The sequence below is a fragment of the Vipera berus genome (genome assembly GCF_964194415.1).
Source record: "Vipera berus genome assembly, chromosome: Z".
Classification (NCBI taxonomy): Eukaryota; Metazoa; Chordata; class Lepidosauria; order Squamata; family Viperidae; genus Vipera; species Vipera berus.
This window is the reverse complement of record NC_138205.1, coordinates 121,623,041-121,635,944: the sequence shown is the minus strand read 5'-3', so window position 1 is coordinate 121,635,944 and position 12,904 is coordinate 121,623,041. Positions and strand designations below refer to the sequence as shown.

The window sequence follows — 12,904 nt, the reverse complement described above, 5'->3', positions numbered from 1 at the left end:
GAGAGAGAGAGAGAGAGAGATCCCCTTTTCATGCTGCCCATAGATTGCATTCTGTGTCAGTTTCAACTGCACCAAAACTCCTGTGAGTTTGTTTTGAATCGGTTTGAAGGATTCAGCAGTTTGTGAGAGATTGCATGCTTAGCTTTATCTGGACAACTGCCAGCCTGGTCTCTGAATCCAAAAAAGAGTGCCCATACCCTATTCAGACAGTCCTCCTGAGAGCATGGTGCCTGAAAACTGAAGGCGGAGAGGAGCTGGCAGTATCCTCTCCTGGGGCCCCTGTGCTTGCAAACTGAAGGTAGAAGATAGGGAAGTGTACTTATTCCACTAGGGCAGGGATCCCCAACCCCTGGGCCATGGACCACTACAAGGCATGCATGGTGGTATATAGGAAATGAAAAAAAAATCATATAGCAAACAAATAAACAAAAAAAGACAAAAATGAGGCTGGTAACCTATTTTCACCTGAAAGGGTGCTTTCAACTAACCTAAAAGGTAAAGCTTTCTCTTGAACAGAAAGAGAATGTTTCTTTACGTTTCTTTAAGCTGTGATGGTGCAGTGGTTAGAATGCAGTACTACAGGCTAACTCACTGCTTACTATCAGCAGTTTGATTGTGACCAGTGCAAGGTTGACTCAACCTTCCAAGATCGGTAAAATGAGTCAAGATTGTTGGGAGCAATATGTTGACTTTGTAAACTGCTCAATGAGCGCTATAAAGCACTATAAAGCGGTATGTAAGTCTAAGGGCTATTGTTAAAATTGAAGCAGAGTGAAAATTGCAAAGTTTAAGTTCTATTGAAGAAAAAAAATGTCTGTTCATGATGCTAAAAATTAAGAGCTCTGTTTTTTTCTTTCTTTTCCCCTTGTGTGAGCTTACTTGTTTATGTATGTATGTGAGGTGTGTGCCTTTGAGGTAAGGGAGAGTTGATGTGAAATGGTGAGTTGATCACATTGTTGGTAGCTGATGCATAAAACCTATAAAACAAACTTATAGAGATCATTCTCTCAATTCCCTCACCTTACATGGCTTACAAACTGTCAAAACAGTTTGGAGGCTGAGGAGGGGAGGGGGGGCCTTTGATTACTATCTCCCCTTCAAATGCATTCAGTGTCCCTTCAGCACATTCTTATGGGAATGAATTTTGATTGGAATATTAAAGGGAAAATAATAGCACCTTTATATATGATGTAGCTTTTTTGCCACCAGAAGAAACCACCGAAATAATAATTGCCCCAACCCCTAGGTGAGTGTTTCCCATCCTACGTAACAAAAGGACAGTGTAGATTTTTATCAGTTCTCTGAGGAAGGAATGTTTGAAATTCAAATAAAGTAGAATGTAAGAAATCCATTATTGATGGGAGGAGAACAGCAATTTATACAATCTCTTCGTTCAGCTGGAACTCTTGCAATCCAGGCTTGTGAAAACCAAGAATTATCAATGTTCTACACTGTTTTTATGTTTTAATCAAATATGACTGCATACACATGAGCTGTGTCTGATTTTTCTGAAGCACAAGGTATGTCCACTTACTAGTACCCCAAGAAATTCCTTGAACAAGTTATTGTGTTATTTTTGTTCCTAGGTTTGTGAGTGTGCATGCGTGTTTCCTCCTTTTAGCTCTTCAGAAAGAAGTAAGGAAGTAACATTTCTTTTCAAAAGCTATTTTTAGATTTTGGGAACTTTGCCCTCCCCTCCCAATTTTTAGCCCTATGTAAGGCTTCTTTCCTGCCTTCCTTGCTATATTCTGCCTCTAAACTGTTCACCTTCAGAAAGTCCCATGTGTTTATCTTTTTTCCTAAATCTTCGTCTCTTTGCCCAATTTGCACAATCATTTCTATCCCCCAATTTCTACCCCTAGTTGCATTAGAGATTCTTACTGAACTAAAAGGGAAAAGGTATCACCAAGTACAGCAGTTGGCAACAAAATCTGAACAATCCTCTTCTGCAGTTACAGAACACTATTATTGCATTTAAATTTGCAAATGAAGTATGGGCATTTGAAGGAGTGGGGGAAACTTAGTAGCTGCAAGTGAACTGATGAAATCCTTTTTTTCAATAATGATGAAGTGTCCTTCAAACAGTTTCTTTTTGCAAACTTCTAGGAGGGGAGGGCTTTGTGTGTTTTCATTTACTTTATATTTCATCTCTGAGTCACCCACTGTTTTTCACAACCCCCCCACCACCCGCCGTGCCTTTCCTCTAATTTCCTCCTCCCCTGCAAGCCTAAACAGAACTTGAGTTTTCTAATCAAGGTGATCTGCTAAGGATTAAAGGATGGATGGATGGATGGGACAAGGTTTAGGTAAGACAAAACTTCATTGAGCTTCCATGGACTGGCATGGTTTATCTGAACTCAAGTATCTTTTTAACAACTTCTGACTCTTTAAGCCAGGGCTTTTCAACCTTTTCACCCATTGTACCACGTTTAGGATATGGCAACATCCGAGTGACACCAGTCGCCTTGCAAGGTGTCAAAAACTTGATGACAAAAAAGAAAAGAAAAAAGTGATGTACAGGTAGTCCTCGACTTACAACAGTTCGCTTAGTGACTGTTCAAAGTTACAATGGCACTTAAAAAGAAGCCCCCAAGCCACAGCTGAGCAAGACACCTGCCTGCCCTCCTGGCGGCGCTCTTCCTCCTGTCCAAAGTTTTCATTGTGAGCATTTCTGTTGAGGATTGACAGCAGGGTGTGGGGATGTTTGGTTATTATTCCCCCCCATCTGCTGGGTGCTTGCAGCAGGTTTTGGTCACTTCACATGACCCTGGGACACTGTGACAGTCATAAATATGAATCAGTTGCCAAGCATCTGAATGTAAATCACAAGACCCTGGAACATTCCAGCTGATTGGTGCTTCTTCTGGGCTCAGAAGCACCGGGATCAGTGCTGAGCTCCAGCTGGAGCCTGGCACTTCCGCTGAGCCCTGACAGTCCTGAAGAAGCACTGATCCTGGCGCTTCTGCTAAGCCCTGAGAGTCTTGCAGCTCCAGCCATCTCTCGCTCAGGCTTGTGCGGTGCTGCCACTGGTTCAGCTCATTCCCCTCCCCCACTACCACTTTTCTAGGATGGTTGCGTACCACCTGCCAGGTGCCAATGTACCACAGGTGGTACCCGTAGCACTGGTTGAAAAGCCCTGCTGTAAGCAATGCAGGTACTGACTGAGTTTCTATGTCTATGCATAAATTTCTTTATTCCAGAGGAAGGTACAGTACTAAATTCCTTTGCAGTTGAAGTAGGAATGTAATGGTCAATCCAAGTTCCACCTCATAGTTATTGGCATTTACACATACCTTGGGGGGGTCTACCATCTAGGACAATGCCCTCCAATGGGAGTAGTATGCATTACTACAATTATATAAAACTCTTAGGATTTCTCTTTTGTATTGTGAAAATCAGGCTAGTAAATATGCTGTGTGCTTAATCCTAATATAACTCAAGAACCAGCTGTAGTTAGGTAAACAATGGATCATCCCCACGAAGGCAGAAAGGAATTCACCTAAATCAGGTACTTTTTGCATACCCTGCACTGTGAAGCAAGTCTCAGTCCTTTTGGGGAATTCCTAAAATTTTGGCACTGAGTTTTCACAGGTGGGCTGGTTACTTTATCAACAGAGAAAAGAAAACATAGGACTGTGGTCAAAGAAGGCAAAAGGTTTTGGTAAGCTAAGTACACGCTCTCTGTCTCTGAGCGTGAAGTGTGCCCATTAGACTCTTCCTGGGGAATGTGGCAACAAGCTAATGCCCAAACCAGGCACAAGGCTGGAAAAAATCTCCCATCAGACATTTTAAAGGCTTTTTAAGTAGCAAATCTGTTTTCTGCTGGCTGTAAGTCATTGAAAAGGTGAAGATCACTATGGAATCTAGCCACATTGAATTCCAATCATCAGTCTGTTGATCCTTACTCAGTCTATGCCTAGCAATATAATTTTCCCCCAGAAGAGGAAGGTTTGCATTCTCCATTTGTGGAAGCTAGAATCTGATGTTTTTCTGCTGGTGGTAACAACTGAGGAGCAAATCTGAAAATGCCCCAAAACATCAATGTGGAACTTTGGAAGAGTACTCAGTAAAAGATTTGGCAGTACTAGTCATGGATGTAAAGTATGTGTGTGCATTTATGTGTGTGTGTGTGCATGTGTATATGTATAGGGAAGTTAACAATGGCTAATGTATTTTTGATCCAGTAGACTTCAATAGGAACCTAGGTGGAAGACTAGACACTTCAGGGGTACTCCAAGTTATTCAGAATTACAGCACTGAGCTTGTTTAAAGAAAGGTTGAGGGAATGTACTCCTTCACCAGTCGGAATGTTTTCCTGGCCCTCTCCTGTGCCTCTTCCTCCTGCTGACCACTGCAAACACAAATAAGACCTACCTGCATTTCAGCTACCAGAATGCCATTACTGAATAGTAGTACAACTGTGGGATTATATAAACAGACACATACTACAGTGTTATAGAGCAAATTACTATCTCATCTATAAATTTCCCTCCTATAAAACAGGAATAGTTGCAATTTTCTATATAAAACTTCTGTAAACATATACTGTGCATTGTTTCATATGGTATAGGTTCTCCTGCTTGAGCAGGGGGTGGATTAGAAGACCTCCAAGGTCCCTTTCTATTTCTATTCTATTCTTAAATTTTTAAAGAAATAAATTTTATATGAGAAATATTATTTATTTAGAAAAACAAATCCAATTATAGGCATTAATTGATTTAATATCTTTTTAGTGCACAGTCTTCCTAAGATCTTCTCTTTTTATAAGAGACCATGGAGAACAGTTTCTCTAAGCACAGTATTATAAAATAAATTCTTGAATTAGACCAGGTTTTAAATAATAGAATTAAAGACAGAAATCCTTAGCAGGAAAATCAGGCAGCATGATACCTGCACCAAAGCTATAGTCGATAATACTACCCATCCAATCCTCAGAAATACTTGCATGTTGCATGGGAAGCATTCTTTTTCAGATTTTTTCCCCACAATATTTAACCATTTCTTATAAGCCACCCAGCATTTCTTTAAAATGACTAATGGGGGAGAACAAAACTGGCACCTGACTATGCCATTGTTTTCACTGCAAAAGGCTGATAACATGATGGCAAGGAGACACACCTGAACTTCATCAGGGAGGGACCGGGACATGGTGAGAATTTCCATCAATGGAAAATTTTCTGCCCTGCAGCTCCAGCCTTTTGTAGTGTAAAACTGTCTTTGCAATGCTAAAAGCAAAATGGAGCTGAGTCAAAAGTTAATTAGCTCAGCTGCAGAAGATAACTGTATAGAAGGGGCTTTAGCCAGGCAGGTGGAAAGGGCCTAAGGCTTATTATGTAAAAGTGTTTGGTCTAATGGAATAATACAACAGAGTAAATAACTGAATTGCACATTAAAGGACAGGCATTATCTAACACTAAATACACACACACACACAACACATATACACACACACAAACATATATATTATACACACACACATACACATGGCCATAAAAGGCTTCATTTTCCAATTGGCAATCCATTTACACTTGTTATCCTTGGCATACAAAGAAAGTAATTGTACTGTTCCAGTAAGTTAAGTTTGCACTGAATACACAAAGGGTGTTTCTAGATCACTCTGAAATAGTTTGAGACTATATATCTTCTTTCTATTTCATTGCAGCAAATGAAGTAAAGCGTTCATCAACTCAGATTTGAACAGCTTTATTTCTGAAAATAGCTTGAGGCTTTAATATTTTTTTCACATTTGTGTTCCCCATAATTCAACTTATCCATTAATTTCTGTTTGCCTTATTTAGTTGCCAAAATGCTGGCTATCTGGTTAATTATATGTATCTTAGTTTTAAAATTGTAATGCTATCTTTTCAAATATCTGAATCATGACATATATCAAAAAGCACATGGAAATAATGGCTTCAAATGAATTTTACTGATTGTAACGTTTTGATTATAAAAGCAGTGTTTTTTCCTTCAAATTTAGTTCTTTCATGTCCCTTTAAAATGTATAAAGCCCTGAATTTAGTATTATTTTAATAAAATATATACATACATAGACAGAGAGATGAAGAATTGACTAGGAAAAAATGATTAGTCATACAAACCAACCCTAAAAAAGAATTACCATGCAAACCATCAGCAACCAAAGGTCAAAGGTCCTTAGAGGCTCAGAAAAGGGGTTTCCCATAATGTCCCTGCAGCAGTTACAGTTTCCAATGATCACTTTTGTGACTATGCAACTGGGCTTATATTACTAGCTGCAACATCACAAAAATGACACTGGCAACTGCTAATTAGCTGGCAAAATAAGAATTTGACCGTTTTTAAAGTGAGCAGTATTAATAAATGCCATTGCACACAGCAAGCAATGATAGCATAATATATATTTTAAGCAAAGCCCTCACGTGTGATGCTAATTATCTTTTAGCTTAGCAGTGTCTCTTTAAAGTGTAAATGCGCTCCCTCTGGGCTCAAGAAATATTTAATTACATACTATCAGTGCATGACTAACAAGCTGGTCCAGAGTTAAAAAGCTTAAGTCTATTGTTCAAAATGAAATTAGGATTCTGGAACCGTTAAACTGACCAGTATTTTGAGAAGGAGCAGCTTCACCTTTCAAACACTGCATTCTGCCTGAGCAGTTTAAGCTTACTGAGGGAAGAAGAATCTTCCTTCATTCATCAATATTTGAGAGCACAATATTTCAAACAGTGAAGAGCTTTTAATCCCTTAGCTTTAATTCATCTATTCAACAAATTACAACCTATTCAACACAATAGCCTTTAGCAAGCAGGAACAAAAAAAGCACAAAGTAGTTGTTTTCATAGTCTAACAGAATCTGTTTAATTAAAAATAAAAAAACAACAAAACAAATGCATAGTTCTGAAGACTCTGGGGCAAATTTTTCTCAGTGATGAATTATGGTACTAGGGAATGGGTTATCTATATTAAATATCTCTATGTACGTGCATGTAGAATATACTTAAAAGTAAACATGAACAGGTTAAAGGGAAATCAAACCACCTCAAAAGTAAGGGACGAGGTGGGGTTGCATTTTGTAAGATTAATTTAAGAATCTAGTTCTCTTCTAAGGCGTTAATTTTTCCAAGAGTGTGGAATAATAACATATTAAAATAGTTAAGACATTAACTGTAAAATCAATTCTACTAAGGAAAGAAAATTAAGATTGATGAGAAATTAATATTAATTTTTCTCAAAATTGCTTTTGGCACACAAAGCAGTATTTCATCTGTTTTGTCTTTTATAAGGTAATAGAATTATAATTTAAAAACAAAACAGAACTCATCCCCAAACCCTTGTGGATAATTTGTAATGAACATAAAAATAAATCAATTTTACTGAAAGTATACACTTGGTTGTCTGATAAGATGCATATTCATAAAACTTTTAATAGCTTACTTGTATTTTTTTCTTTTAAATCCAGATGGATTTCTTCAAGTCACTCTTTTATTCCTTCACAATTTCATTACACTCGCAAGAACCTCGCATAAGGCTTGTGGATTTTACTCTTAGGCACAGCAGTAACAAGCAATTTTAGCCATATCTTAGGGCTAGTATTCTGCTTATAGATAAGTACAGACTATTAGTTGGCAAATGTCTGTTGACTGGAAAATGAATACATGGAAAACAGCAACAGAAGATAGTTGCTATACTACAAGAAATGTATAGCAGAATGACTGTGAATTGATTCCAAATTAATAATCAAGTTTAGATATTATCTAGAACTGTTTGAAAAATTTCTCAAGACTTTGATTGATGGGGCCCTCAAGTCACTGAGGATTCCTAGCCACCACATAGAGCTTCTCTGTGATGATCTTAAGACTGCTCATTGATATAAATAATTAAATTATTGTAATATGGATCAAGTACTATGTATTGTTTATATAGATTTTATTAATCACTATGTATTTTGATGTACAACATAATAATGTTTACAAAGTGCTAATTCAACATGTTATACGTTTATTTTAATGCTAACAGCATTATTTGGAGGAACTTCAATATAACATATTGAAACTTGCACATTTCAATATAATGTACTGAAATTTGCATTTTTCAATGAACCATTGTGGCATTTCAATGAATTTGACTAGATAACATTTCAAGGAACCTTAAAACTGATTTCTAGTGGAAGGGGAGTGCTTAGACACAGATAAGAGATCCAGAAATTATTTAAAGCATTGAGATATAAAGAAAGAAATTCTAATCCATTATCCCAAACTATTTTCTCAATCACTTTAAAACAAATGAAAAAGAATTTAAATATCATTAAAATAACCAACAAAACATGGGGGGGTGGGGACACTAAGTGATTACATGTGGGAGAAGGTGATTAATGATATATCTCTGCATTACCACGAGCTTGAATACATAGATCAGTGCAATCAAGAGCTTTGGATCTGTTTTGAGAGCAGGTAAAGAGGTTAAATTGGGCAGACTTGTATAGAAAGGTTCTGCGAATAGCTTTTTTCTGATCTATGGAAATTCAGCCTAGGAGTATAGAACTGGATGATGTTTAAGTAGTCATCTGTCAATCTGCTTCAAAATAAAAAACTTTTGCATCTCCATTAGGCCCCAGTCCATCTTAGCTGTGCTTTGATTATTCTAAATACAAAAAAGTATATTAGAGCTGAAGTTGCTGAATGTCTAGAAAAATAGAACAATATGACTTTGCAATATGAAAAGTGAGTTTTACCTCAAGACAAATATAGTAGCTTCAGTTTATTGGCATGACATATAGAAATATCTCCACCTAATATGCTTGTTGTACATGCCTATTTAAAGAAAAGAAACACCTTGTACTTATATGGAATTGTTGGTTTAGATTTTTTCAAGTGCATTAATTATGATGTTAAAAGTCATAATAAGCAATTTAATTACTTATATTGGGAATGCTGGCTATTTGCATGATTATATCTATAGAAATGTTTCTCAAGCGTGACAATTTGAAGATGTGTGGATTTCAAATCCCAGAATTACCCAGCCAGCTTAGTTGGCTGGAGAATTCTGGGAGTTGAAGTCCATACATCTTTTAGAAGCAGTTGATATTCAAAATACTGGCTGACTAGGTTTAGAACTGTGATATTAAGTGGATCATTCTGTATGCCACATTTTACTGTGTGAAACCCTAGGAAACAGACTATTTTGGCATGGGAGAAAGAACAATATATTAAAATTCCCTAGCCACAATACATATGTATTATATGTTACAAGTAAGTCCATGATAGCCTTGCATCTGCCTCATCATCTAGTACAAATTGCTTAGATTATTTTCAGGCAGTGCACAGTTCTTATAACTGCTGTATTCTTTAGCTTGGGAATTAAATAATTATTTCTACTGTACCTGCGAAAATCCAGAAGGGATCTTGTGGATGCAGGAACTTGTTGATCATGCCAGGTAAGATAATGGAACTGGGTTACTGTCCGAGTCTCATTGCTTTGAAGATTTTTCAAGTAAAAACTTCTTACAAGGAAGTCTTCACACCAGATGTGTTCAGAGACCAGATTTACCTATTGTAACATAAAAAGTGCAAAACTGAGTCAACTGTAGAATATAACTAAAAATGTAAAATGTTATGTGAACTTAATTGGGGCATGACTGAAAATGTTTCAAAAACCAGTACACTATGTCAGGGATTTTCTGGGAATTAAAAAAAATATTTCTGATTATTTACTCTAATTAAAAGAATATACCTTTTGCTAATACACTATATTTTATATGGTGATTGCTGCAGAAGTTAAATATTGGGCATATAAGAGTTATCATTTTACTGGCAATATAGAAATCAGTGAACTAAAATGGACAGGAATGGGTGAATTTAATTCAAATGACTATCAGGTATACTACTGTGGGCAAGAATCTCTCAGAAGAAATGGAGTAGCCTTCATAGTCAATAAAAGAGCATGAAAAACAATACTGGGATACAATCCCCAAAATGACAGAATGATCTCAGTTCGAATCCAAGGCAAACCATTCAATATCACAGTAGTCCAAGTCTATGCCCCAACCACCAGTGCTGAAGAGGATGAAATTGACCGGTTCTATGAAGCACTACAGCACCTTATAGAACTAACACCAAAAAATGATGTGCTAATCATCATGGGGGATTGGAATGCTAAAGTAGGAAGCCAAAAGATAACCGGAATAACAGGCAAGTTTGGCCTTGGAGTACAAAATGAAGCAGGGCACAGGCTGATAGAATTTTGTCAAGAGAATACGATGGTCATAGCAAATACACTTTTTCAACAACCCAAGAGACAGCTCTACACATGGACATCACCAGACGGTCAACACAGAAATCAGATTGACTATGTGCTCTGCAGCCAAAGATGGAGAAGCTCTATACAGTCAGTAAAAACAAGACCAGGAGCTGACTGTGGCTCAGGCCATGAGCTTCTCATTGCAAAATTTAGGCTTAAACTGAAGAAAGAAGGGGAAAGCACCAGGCCACTCAGGTATGAACTAAATCATATCCCTGATGAATATACAGTAGAGGTGACAAATAGACTTAAGGAATTAGATCTGATAGAAAGAGTACCTGAAGAACTATGGATGGAGGTTCGCAACATTGTACAAGAGGTAGCAACTAAAACCATCCCAAAGAAAAAGAAATGCAAGAAAGCAAAATGGCTGTCTGAGGAAGCTTTGCAAATAGCTAAGGAGGGAAGCAAAAGGCAAGGGAGAAAAAGAAAGATACACCCAATTGAATGCAGAATTCCAGAGAATATCTAGAAGCGATAAGAATGCCTTCTTAAATGAACAGTGCAAAGAAATAGAAGAAAACAATAGGGAGGACCAGAGATCTCTTCAAGAAAATTGGAGAGATGAAGGGAACGTTTCATGCAAAAATGGGCATGATAAAGGACCAAAATCGCATCCCTCATTGCGTCCGCAGATAACCGCCCGGCCGCCCTGTTTAGGGTAACTCGTTCCCTCCTTTCTCAGGAGGTGAGGGAGGAGCCCTTGCAGGGGCGGGCCGAGGAGTTTAGCCAGCATCTTGCGGACAAAATCGCTCAGATTCGGACCGGTTTAGACTCTGACTGGGCAGAGTCTGATGGGGAGGAATCGAGTGGTCTTGAGAGTATTATCTGGACTGAGTTTGATCCTGTGGACAGGATTATGGGGAGGCTGAGCTCTACCACCTGTTTATTGGACCCGTGCCCTTCCTGGCTGGTTTATTCAGCTCGGGAGGAGACACAAGGCTGGTTCCAGGCAGTGATATCTGCTTCTTTGAGTGAGGGTCTTTCCCGCCGCCTTGAAGGAAGCAGTGGTGAGACCCCTTCTCAAGAAGCCTGCCCTGGATCCAGCTATTTTGAATAACTTTCGTCCGGTCTCCAACCTTCGCTTTTTAGCGAAGGTTGTTGAGAGTGTGGTGGTGCATCAGCTTTCTCTGTTCCTGGAGGAAACTGATTATCTTGATCCGTACCAATCGGGTTTCAGGCCTGGGTACAGCACGGAGACGGCATTGGTCGCACTGATGAATGATCTCTGGCGGGCTCGGGACAGGGGTTGTTCCTCTGTCCTAGTCCTATTAGATCTCTCAGCGGCTTTTGATACCATCGACCATGGTATCCTGCTGCGACGTCTCAGGGGGTTGGGAGTGGGGGGCACTGTTTTATGGTGGTTCTCCTCCTACCTCTTGGGCCGTTCGCAGTCGGTGTTGACGGGAGGGCAGAGGTCCGCCCCGAGGTCTCTCGTTTGTGGAGTTCCTCAGGGGTCGGTCCTCTCTCCCCTCCTGTTCAATATCTATATGAAGCCGCTGGGTGAGATCATTTGTGGTTTTGGGGTGGGGTATCATCAGTACGCCGATGATACCCAACTTTTTCTTTCCACCCCAAACCAACTCAGTGATGCCCTCGACATGATGTTCCGTTGCCTGGAGGCGGTTCGGGTTTGGATGGGGAGAAACAGGCTCCAACTCAATCCTGCCAAGACTAAGTGGCTGTGCGTACAGGCATCTCGAGTGAACCATTCTATTCCATTTTTAATGATGGGGGGTGAGGTGTTACCCCCGTCGATAGGGCTCGCAACTTAGGTGTCCTCCTGGACTCGCGGCTCAGTCTTTAAGATCATATAGGAGCCGTGACCGGGGGGGCTTTTGCCCAGGTCCGCCTGGTGCGCCAGTTGCGGCCCTATCTGGACCGAGATGCCTTGCGCACAGTCACTCATGCACTCGTGACCTCCCGGTTAGACTACTGCAACGCTCTCTACATGGGGCTGCCCTTGAGGACCACTCGGAGGCTTCAGCTGGTGCAGAATGCAGCCGCGCGAGTTGTGATGGGGGCTTCCCGATACTCCCATGTAACACCTCTGCTCCGCGAGCTGCATTGGCTTCCGGTTGCCCTCCGGGTGAGATCCAAGGTGCTGGTGATGACCTATAAAGCCCTAAATGGCTTGGGTCCGGGATATCTGAGGGAACACCTGCTGCTGGCATCAAGTTCCCTTCGTCCTGTGCGCTCCCACAGGGAGGGCCTTCTCAGGGTGCCACCAGCAAAGGATTGCCGGCAGGCAACACCCAGGGGGAGGGCCTTCTCTGTGGGCATGCCTGCTCTTTAGAACCAGTTACCTGTAGAGCTCAGGACTGCCCCTGATTTTTGTTCGTTCTGTCGGGACCTGAAGACCTGGCTCTTTGAGCTTTCCGGCCAGGACTGAGAATTTTTAATTTTTAACTTATTGTAATTGGGTTTTTAAATCAGAGTTATAGTGGTTTTAGATTTTTAATCAAGGATAATTTAATCTATTTTAATTGTTATTAACTGTTTGTATTGTAATGTTGTTTTAATTGCCTTATGAACCGCCCTGGGTCCTACGGGAGAAGGGCGGTATATAAGTTCAATAATAATAATAATAATAATAATAATAATAATAATAATAATAATAATAATA

The 12,904-nt window shown here is 39.6% G+C and overlaps 1 protein-coding gene across 1 annotated transcript in view; it reads right to left on the bottom strand.

Annotated features, from left to right (window-relative positions):
- Positions 1–12,904, bottom strand: part of LOC308679046 (receptor-type tyrosine-protein phosphatase N2-like) — a gene marked incomplete at its 5' end in the record, with an annotated part of 141,992 nt that overhangs the window by 35,263 nt on the left and 93,825 nt on the right. The window contains one exon of the mRNA XM_081346281.1: positions 9,362–9,528. Coding sequence (XP_081202407.1) covers positions 9,362–9,528 — 167 coding nt within the window. The remainder of the gene's footprint in view (positions 1–9,361; positions 9,529–12,904) is intronic.